General features: G+C 42.8%; 1 protein-coding gene across 1 annotated transcript in view; it reads left to right on the plus strand.

Annotated features, from left to right (window-relative positions):
- Positions 1 to 9,801, plus strand: part of dnah1 (dynein, axonemal, heavy chain 1) — a 31,854-nt gene extending 22,053 nt beyond the window's left edge. The window contains exons 58-77 of the mRNA XM_053429406.1: positions 137 to 262; positions 410 to 529; positions 792 to 941; positions 1,049 to 1,209; positions 1,475 to 1,700; positions 1,842 to 2,037; positions 2,183 to 2,334; positions 2,455 to 2,651; positions 2,761 to 2,905; positions 3,174 to 3,332; positions 3,870 to 4,001; positions 4,432 to 4,602; positions 4,785 to 4,964; positions 5,200 to 5,376; positions 6,052 to 6,222; positions 6,489 to 6,619; positions 7,707 to 7,851; positions 8,594 to 8,800; positions 8,923 to 9,157; positions 9,680 to 9,801. Coding sequence (XP_053285381.1) covers positions 137 to 262; positions 410 to 529; positions 792 to 941; positions 1,049 to 1,209; positions 1,475 to 1,700; positions 1,842 to 2,037; positions 2,183 to 2,334; positions 2,455 to 2,651; positions 2,761 to 2,905; positions 3,174 to 3,332; positions 3,870 to 4,001; positions 4,432 to 4,602; positions 4,785 to 4,964; positions 5,200 to 5,376; positions 6,052 to 6,222; positions 6,489 to 6,619; positions 7,707 to 7,851; positions 8,594 to 8,800; positions 8,923 to 9,157; positions 9,680 to 9,801 — 3,303 coding nt within the window. The remainder of the gene's footprint in view (positions 1 to 136; positions 263 to 409; positions 530 to 791; positions 942 to 1,048; positions 1,210 to 1,474; positions 1,701 to 1,841; positions 2,038 to 2,182; positions 2,335 to 2,454; positions 2,652 to 2,760; positions 2,906 to 3,173; positions 3,333 to 3,869; positions 4,002 to 4,431; positions 4,603 to 4,784; positions 4,965 to 5,199; positions 5,377 to 6,051; positions 6,223 to 6,488; positions 6,620 to 7,706; positions 7,852 to 8,593; positions 8,801 to 8,922; positions 9,158 to 9,679) is intronic.
- Positions 9,802 to 9,943: the final 142 nt, after the last annotated feature.

A 9,943-nucleotide genomic window follows, 5' to 3' on the forward strand; every position in this document is an offset into this window, starting at 1 on the left:
GACGTTTTGTTGTTCCAGTAGACAAAACAACAAATCATACCTAACACAATCACAACATTTTACACTTTAATACTTCAGTACAATCATTGCAGCATGTTTGCTAGATTGCATCAATGTTCATTGTTTTTATGTTTAGGGAGAATACAGAGCAGCCATGGCAGATGAGTGGCTGCATTGCTTCAAAGAACTAGGTGTTCCACACACTGAGGAACCCAACCTGACCAGCACTCTAGCAGATCCAGTCAAGATCCGCTCCTGGCAGGTCAGATCCAACCTGTCGTCAGCTGACCTTCAGGGTCAAGGCCTATTAAGACATCTTCATTGTAAATTATCAAACCAACCAACTGCCTTATTTTCCGTGGTCATTGACATACATTTCCATCGTATTTTGTCTTTTCTGTGAGTATAGATATCGGGTTTGCCTAAGGATAACCTCTCAGTGGAGAACGGTGTGATCACTCAGTACTCTCTACGCTGGGCTCTGTTCATTGATCCTCAGGGGCAAGCCAACACGTGGATCAAAAACATGGTGAGGGAGATCTCTGCCTGTTCGGATCTGACCACAGTTGCTGAAGGTGTCAATGAGACAAAAGACAAAACAATAGCCAATACCAAGATTTTTATATTTTTCTCCACATCACATAGTAATTGTTGACCAGTACCAATATTATAGATAGAATAGAGGTTCTAGTACAGTTTAGTCTCACTTACAACTTCTTCAAAAGCTTGTCACTATCTGCAGTTATATTTGATTCACTGCTCATCCATACTTGCTTCCTGTTATTACCCAGGAGCGTGACAATGGGTTAGAGGTTATAAAGCTCAGTGATCGGGATTTCCTACGCAGTCTTGAAAACACAATTCGCTTTGGTAAACCCTGCCTTCTGGAGAACATAGGAGAGGAACTGGACCCTGCTCTCGATCCTGTCCTGCTGCAACAGGTATGTATACACAAATCTGTTACAAATGAAAAGAGCCTGTATTCTAGTGTTGTTCGAATATCCACCACACATGGGTCTGCATCTGCAACTTACATTGTGGCTCTCAGACGTTTAAGCAGCAGGGCAGCATGATGCTGAAACTGGGAGATTCAGTCGTCCCTTACCATGAAGACTTCAGGATGTACATCACCACTAAGCTGCCAAACCCACACTACTCTCCTGAGATCTCTACCTTAGTCACCCTCATCAACTTCACCCTGTCACCCAGGTAACACAAAACTGTTTTACACAACTCTGCCCTAGAACCAGATGTGTAGATAACAGAGATATAAAGCATATACACAGAACTGTTCTAGATATGATTCAATATTTTTGTTTTTTAAATATCTTCAATGTACAACTGGAGACTGAGAGGTAGGCATGAAATAGTTAGTATTTTATCAATGGTAATTTAAGTTACTAACAGTACTTCTGAAAAACCACACACTCTGACGATAAGTGTTTATGTAAAAGGCTGTTCTGTGTGTATTCAGTGGTCTAGAGGACCAGTTGCTGGGCCAGGTCGTGGCTGAGGAGCGTCCAGACCTGGAGGAGGCTAAAAACCAGCTCATCGTCAGCAACGCTAAGATGAAACAGGAGCTGAAAGAAATTGAGGATGAGATCCTGCACCGGCTCAGCTCCACAGAGGGAAACCCTGTGGACAACGAGGAGCTCATCCAAGTGCTGGAGGCTTCCAAGATCAAGGCTGGAGAAATCCAGGTCCGACAGTCCAGAGCGGTTTTTCTTCTCATTGACAACTCCTTGTAAAACCTCATATATGATTTTTCAAGTGATGTATCATTCAACGCATAAGCTACCATTGATTTTCCTACTAGTAATACAAGCTGATTTTACCGACAGGCAAAAGTGAGGGCAGCAGAAGAGACAGAAATGGACATTGATGCCACCCGTCTGGAGTATGTGCCAGTGGCTGAGCGCTCGCAGATCCTCTTCTTCTGTGTATCGGACCTGTCCAGTGTTGACCCCATGTACCAGTACTCTCTGGAGTGGTTCCTTGGCATCTTCATGAAAAGCATTGCCAACTCTGAGAAAGCAGGTAGAAATAAATCACACAGTAAATGATGCTCTCTCTGGTTGCACACTGAGAATTGTGCCTGTGCAGTTGGAAAAACTTGACACTAATTCATGACACCGAAACTAGATTTTGCTAATGACTCTTTTCTGGACTTTTCTCCTCACAGACACAGTGACGAGGAGAATTGTCAACATCAATGAGTTTTTCACCTTCAGCCTGTACAGCAACGTGTGTCGCAGTTTGTTTGAGAAGCACAAACTTATGTTCGCCTTCCTCCTGTGCACTCGCATCATGATGAATGAAAACAAAATTGACATGGTGAGCAACAGAGGAGTTTGTAGCTTCGTACTGTCTGTTTGCTTGTCTCCTTAATATTCTCTAACCAATTCAGATACGCAAGCTGAGTTAACTCTTGTGCCCTCAATGAATCTGTGTCAGGCTGAGTGGCGCTACCTGCTGTCTGGAGGGATGCCTGCACAAGAGCTGACCAACCCAGCGGTGAGCTGGCTGTCAGAGCGCGCCTGGCAGGACATCCTGAGCCTCAGCGCCCTTGACAGCTTCAGCAAACTCGCAGAGAGCTTCCCAGATCATCTGCAGGGCTTCAGGAGGATTTTTGACAGCAGCCAGCCTCACAGGCAAGCATTTAATAACCTCTTTGTTCACAACAACACACTTCCTCATCATTTATATTGTGCAGAAGCTGCCACAGCCCTTTTAACAAGGTGTGGTTATGTTTGCCTACAGAGAGGCCCTCCCAGAGGAGTGGGACACGGAGCTGGACTCTTTCCAGAAGCTGCTGATCCTGCGCTGCTTGAGGTCGGATCGTCTCATTCAAGGCCTCCAGGACTTTGTCTCAGCTCAGTTGGGACAGCGCTTCATAGAACCTCAGGTCGAGAAGCTTTCCTCCTTGTTCTCCCCTTTTGCCTTTATACTCATGTTAAAACCAATATTTATGTAGTGACACAGAGATGTTCTTATCGCTGTGATTTAAAAGTATGGAAACATTAATGCATTACGAACTGCTCCATTTGTTTTGGCTGGGTCAGCCGCAGTGCAAACAATCTTTAATGTTTGCAGTATAGAATGAACTTTTGCTCTCTTGTATGTGGCAGCAGTATTTAAGGCTTATTAGTCCTTCTGTCCCTGTCTCTCCACAGACGTCAGACCTGTCTGTGGTGTTCAAAGAATCCTCCACCCTCACTCCACTCATCTTTGTCCTCTCCCCTGGCACCGACCCCGCTGCCGACCTCTACAAATTTGCTGACCTCATGCAGTTCTCCAAGAAAATGAGTGCAATCTCTCTGGGCCAGGGCCAGGTCAGATTCTCCCTCTGCACACTTTCTCTGACCCTGGGGATATAGCCACTATAAATAACTTTCTCACAGAACCAGGCCATTGACATTTGTCTTGTTAATAATGGCCACCTATATGCTAATTGTTTTCTGTACTTCTGACCGAAGGCTGGGGCAATGTGTTATACTACTGTGACATATGCTAAAATTCCAAACGCAGCAATTGACCTCACAGAACAACGATATGACCTCATGTGTAGGGTTTAGGATAAATACAGGCTCATTGTGACTAGCCAAACATTCTCCCAGCAATATACTTCCCCTGTGTTTAGTATAGGTATTAGCATCTGTTTATCACATTAGTTGCAATTATGTGAGTTAGAATTCTGGAGAGTGCTAAACTGTTGCGACATCCTGTCCTCAGTTTCTGTCTTCATTGAACTGAGAGCTCTGACGCCTTCCTGAAAGTTTCCTGTAATTGTGATACCATGACAATTTTTAGGAAATGTAAATGTTTGACCCAACTCTTGTTGTTGTTGACTCCACATCTGTGTGATGCAGGGACCCTGGGCTGAGATCATGATGCACGCTGCCATGGAAAGAGGTCACTGGGTCTTTTTCCAGAACTGTCACCTGGCACCCAGCTGGATGCCGGGGCTGGATAGACTCATCGAAAACATCAACCCAGTAAAGGTCAGAAAATACGCACACACAAAAAACACCATGGGCATACACATACAAACACAAAAACACAGACTCTGTGTGGTGACTTATACTGAACCGTTTACCCACCAATTAGATGGTTTCAATTTCCTCCTTCGCACCACATTTTTCTTCCCGAATCAAAGAGAAAACTTACCGAGCCCAATTAACCCAAACCCACCAGGCATTGTGTTTTTTGTGTGTCTGAACCCGAACCGATGTCATTAATGTAAACTGCTGTTTGTTGTGTTTCTTATTTTCCCCATTTGCGGACATGTGCAGTGTATAAAATCAGCTCAGCCAACATGACCCGACTCGAACCAGAATATCTTTTCAAATTTTTTTCTGAACCCCAGTCCGGAGGGGCTTGGGTCAGTTATCCACACTATAATGAACAGCAAATGTCCAATCTTCTCCGTAGGTGCACAAGGACTTCCGTCTGTGGCTCACAAGTCTTCCCAGCAACAAGTTCCCGGTGTCCATTCTCCAAAATGGTTCCAAGATGACCATCGAGCCTCCCAAAGGCATCAAGGCCAACCTACAGAAAACCTACCTGAGGCTAACTAATGATTTTATCACCTCTTCCACCAAGGTCTGTCACCCACCCAGTCACCCTCCCATCTCCTTATCATTTACTTTGGAATAGAAAATCGGCCTCTTTTGATCAGTTTGGATTTCTACTTTAGAAGCGTCTTGTTGTACATTTGAATGATCCTTTCCTTTGAAGAGCAGAGTTATCTTAATCCTCTCCTTGCTTCTCATTCTATTCCTCAGTTAACAAGCTTCAGGTCTTTGCTCCTGTCTCTGTGTCTGTTCCATGGAATTGCTTTGGAGCGCAGGAAGTTTGGCTCTTTGGGCTTCAACATTCCCTACGAGTTCACAGACGGAGACTTGAACATCTGCATCAGCCAACTCAAAATGTTCCTGGACGAGTACCAGGACATCCCATACAAGGTGGGGCAGAGAAAGCTGGTTTCTATGTTCAACTACTTGTTCGGCATATTTGTTTTAAAGCCACTAGTTTCAATTTTATATGCAACTTTGTATTTTGTATCATTATAAGATCATTATAAGATATAACCTTAGACATCAAATAAACAGGGCTTTTAATAAGAAACTTTTTTTTTTTTCAGTCAGATAATGTGTGTTCATCTATCTGCCCCCCCCCTCTTGTGCTCCACCCGACCAGGTGCTGAAATACACTGCAGGCGAGATCAATTACGGCGGCCGTGTGACAGATGATTGGGACAGACGATGTCTGCTCAGTGTGCTGGAGGATTTCTATTGTCCTGCTGTTCTCTGTGATAATCATGCCTACTCCTCGTCTGGAGTCTACCAGCAGATAGACACGGGTCTGGATATCAAGGTAAGCCATCAGAATGTAGACAGCATTCAAGAAGTCATGATAAGATCAGTGTATTGACCTTTCACTACATCTGTTGGTATACAAACCTCATGAGATACAAGGCAGTCATCAGTGACAGATGATATAAGCTAAAACATACTATTACGATAAGAAGATAATGTTTTAATAAGCTGAGAGGTCTCAGCAATATTTATGACCTAAATTCAAGGGTTCATCAAAAAGGAAAATACTATTTGAATTGCCGGTTCACATTTCCATCAAAAGAAACTTTCACTTAGTCTTCCCCTGTTTATATTTCTGTTTAAACAAAACAAAAATACAAATTAGAAAAAAAATACATTTTAAGGAGTTTTAGATTAGATTAGTTTTAGTTTTCTTAATTTTTTCTCTGAGGAGTTCATAATAACAAAAACCTTTCTCTCTGTTCCTGCTGCTGCTCACAAAACATGGAAATGTAAGATGTGAGACTGTAAGTATATATAACGTTGGAAAAAGATAATTACAAACATCTGCAGTCACACAGGAGGAGACGTTGTACGTGTTAAGTCCTGCAGGTTAATAAGATTGAAAAAATAATGTTTTAAAATGTCACATATACATCGAACCACGTGGCTATCAAACTAAATGATGACTAATTGGTGTCAGCGAGTGACCTGACCTGTTTTCTGATCCCAGGGTTACTTGGAATACTTTCGTGGTTTGCCCATCAACGACACACCAGAGATCTTTGGTCTCCATGACAACGCAAACATCAGCTTTGCCCAGAATGAGACCTTCTCCCTGCTGGAAGCCATAGTCCGTCTGCAGCCGCGAGCCGTGTCTGCTGGGGGGAAAACTCCAGAGGAGGTGCGTGGATTGATTGATTTGATTTCCTTTGCTCTTCTTTTTCTGTCTCTATCAATGCTCATGTTGTCAGTGTATACAGTGTAGTCATTAAATACCTAGTTACCAGATACTTTTACCATTATTTACATTATTAGCTGAATACACAGGCCGATACCTGTGGAGTTGCCTGTCGGGCATAAAGTTGTTATGAGTATAGATTTGATTGCAACAATCTCTCTCAAGGCCTTGACTGTTGGCTGAGACTTGTTGTGTTTCTGGTACCGCAGATAGTGAAGGAGATCGTGGCGGGCATCGCTGAAAAGATCCCTCCGCCTTTCAGCATCCAGGAAGTGATGGAAAAATACCCGGTCCTCTATGAGGAGTCCATGAACACAGTGCTTGTCCAGGAGGTCATCAGGTAACCTCACATAGGGATCACACAGCAAACCACACTGCATGTCTCCTTATATCACTCTGCCAAGTAGCTGCTCAAGTCAAATATTCCCTCAGTGACAAAGTAGATTCAAACTGATCTTAATCTTAGAAGCAGGTAAAGAAAAATCAGCAACAGTGGTAAGGACCAATTACTTTAAGACATCCTCAAACTTCGTCTTTTGTTACTGTTTGATAGAGAGCAGCCTAAGACAGTTGGTTATTATTCATTGCAGTATTATCTCAAGGAGAAAAAACAGAGAGCAGCCTAAAACACAAAATGTGCGTTTAAATTCCGATAATGACTGTTTATGGTACAAACATATTTTCATGACACTAACATGCCATACTGGGATCTGGTAAGTGAATCCCATGCACACATATTTAAAATATTTGTATAAATAGCTCTTAGCAGGAGGACACATCTGGGATTCTTTGAGATCAGAGAAAGAAACTGTGCTTCACTGAAAGCCTCTTTGACAATGTTCAGCTTAGTGTGAGGTCAAGTAGCCAGAACAGATCTGTGATTCAGCTAGTTTAAACTTACTATTATTTCACTTCTCAGGTTAAGAAAATAACAATTAAACGTGAAACTAGTAATGTAATGTCTTTATTTGAGACAAGTCGAAGCTGAAATTGCAGCCTTTAAAAGTCTCAGCTCCTAACCATAATTAAATGTCTTTGTTATCACACTGTAATAACAGCTTTTTTCATATATATGTGTGTGTTTGTGTGTGTGTGTGTGTGTGTGTGTGTGTGTGTGTGTGTGTGTGTGTGTGTGTGTGTGTGTGTGTGTGTGTGTGTGTGTGTGTGTGTGTGTGTGTGTGTGTGTGTGTGTGTGTGTGTGTGTGTGTCTGCTGGAACTTCTCAGCAACTCGTGTAAAGTGAGTTTGGGATGACAGAAATCCTTGAAACTATTTTCTAAGTCATCTTTTCTTTGGTGCACTGTAAAGTATCGCATTGCCAGGGACTATTAATTTCACACAAATGGACGGGTGTGAAAACCACCTTGGCAGAGGCAACAATCTGATAGCAGGTCAGTTTAAATCATGTGTTTGTTTTGTGTCTCTCAGATATAACAAACTGCTGGAGGTCATCGCTCAGAGTCTCGGTGACATCGTGAAGGCTCTGAAGGGTTTAGTGGTGATGTCATCAGAACTGGAGTTAATGTCCAGCAGCCTGTTCAACAACACCGTGCCTAGCATGTGGACGGCCAAGGTAAGACCAACTCACTTCCATTATTATTCTTCTGACCTCTCCTATCGCTAGCAGGAGGCAGTGATCAGACACCGTGTCTCACACAAAATATGTGGTAAAGGTTAATTAATAGAAAATTCATCAAAAAAAGGTTCATATCTACACGATCTCCTCTGATTTAAAATGCTGTTTGGAATATTGTATTTATTAACAATATCCTTTACATATATGTATCTCTAGTATTAGGGTCACTTCAAGGGAGAAAATAGATTTAAGGAATAAAGTCCTAATATTCTGAGAACAGAGTGGTATTCTCAGGGGTTTGTTAGTTTCACAAGAAACAATGTAATCGGTATTTAAGAATTTCGATCTAAAGGAGTGGAACTCAACTGAGCAAGGGTTCTTCCTGCTGCTTATTTCCTCTTTAAATTACAACTTTATTCTCATATTAAAACTTTTTGCTCATTAATTTACTACAACTTCAAATTAATTCTTAAAATGTATCTCTTTCTTCTCGATTTCAGACTTTATCTCGTTTTACTGTAATCTTATTTCAGAAATCTCTTCAATATGTAATATTCCATTGTACCGTTGACAGTGTGACTCTTCCTGCTATTTTTAAAGAGAAACCCTGACTCAAACTGATATTCTGAAAACCCGCCAAATCTGACAAAGACATCATATCCATTGTATAGTGCTATAATTGTAGGCTCCGCTTTCTAAGAACACCTCTTTGATTGGCTGTGTGTCTCCGTCCCTCCAGGCCTACCCCTCTCTGAAGCCTCTGGCCTCTTGGGTGTCAGACCTGCTTCAAAGGATCACCTTCCTGGGGACGTGGATCTCTGATGGCATTCCACCTGTCTTCTGGATTAGTGGCTTTTTTTTCCCTCAGGCTTTTCTCACCGGAGCCCTCCAGAATTACGCCCGCCGCTGCGGCGCCTCCATCGACACAATTGGTTTTGATATTGAGGTCAGACAGTAGGCTGCGTGTCTGGCAGTATAAGTTACTGCCAATACTTGTATTTCACAGTGAAAATATACTAACTTATATTAGGTATAAGGCTACAACTCAATGTAATCCCCTGCCCACAGATCATAGGGAGGTCAGAGTCAGAGATAACAGAGAAACCAAGCGCTGGCTGCTACATCCACGGCCTTTTCCTGGACGGCGCCCGCTGGGACCATGAGGCATGTCAGCTCACAGAGTCCAGGCCCAAGGAGCTCCACACAAAAATGGTGGTCATCTGGATGAAGCCCAAACCCAACCGCCAACCCCCGACCTCCGGGGTCTACATCTGTCCCATCTACAAGACGCTAACACGTGCCGGTCAGTACGCAAATCTGTAAAGATTCTAAGTCATTAAGGTCATGGTATCTTCATGAGTAACACACGTGTATAGGCACCTGGCAACACAAGCAAGTCCATTTGCCTATGTACACTTGTAAAACACCAGAAGGAGTCTGTGCACACAGCATCGCAGCAAGTCTGCATCATCTATATTACACCAAGCTTAGTTTAAAAAAGCAAACGTTAGTTTTCACCCATGTCTGTGGATCTGCTGCTCAGGTTAGGAACTGTGTCAGTGTGATTCTGTGTTTGTGTCCACTCGCTGGAGTGTTTGTGTGCATCTCCTTTTGGTGGTTTTATTACTCACCCAAAAATAGACTCGTGTTAGTATCCCGTTTCACGAAGCGTCTGAAAATGCAGCACTGTATTTTCCACTCGCAGCACACAGCCAACACCTTGTGTTGGCCAATGAGAAACACTTAAGTCGACACAGGCAAGGAAAAGTACAAACTGCTTTCCTGCCTTCTTTATGTCACTGAACTGCTCTGTGTGCTTTTGTAGGGACGCTCTCCACCACCGGCCATTCCACCAACTACGTGATCTCAGTGGAGCTGCCTACAGATCAAACTCAGAGACACTGGATCAAACGGGGAGTCGCTCTCATATGTGCACTGGACTACTGAACACAAACACACACCCACACAAACACAAACGCAGAAATAGTCTCTTTATGTTAACAACTATTTCATTTGTGTAATAAACAGTTTTTGACCATACAAAACTATTTTCATTACCTCTGCCAACGAGTTAATGATTTAATCTGAG

The sequence above is a fragment of the Pleuronectes platessa genome, chromosome 2 (assembly GCF_947347685.1).
Source record: "Pleuronectes platessa chromosome 2, fPlePla1.1, whole genome shotgun sequence".
Taxonomy (NCBI): Eukaryota; Metazoa; Chordata; class Actinopteri; order Pleuronectiformes; family Pleuronectidae; genus Pleuronectes; species Pleuronectes platessa.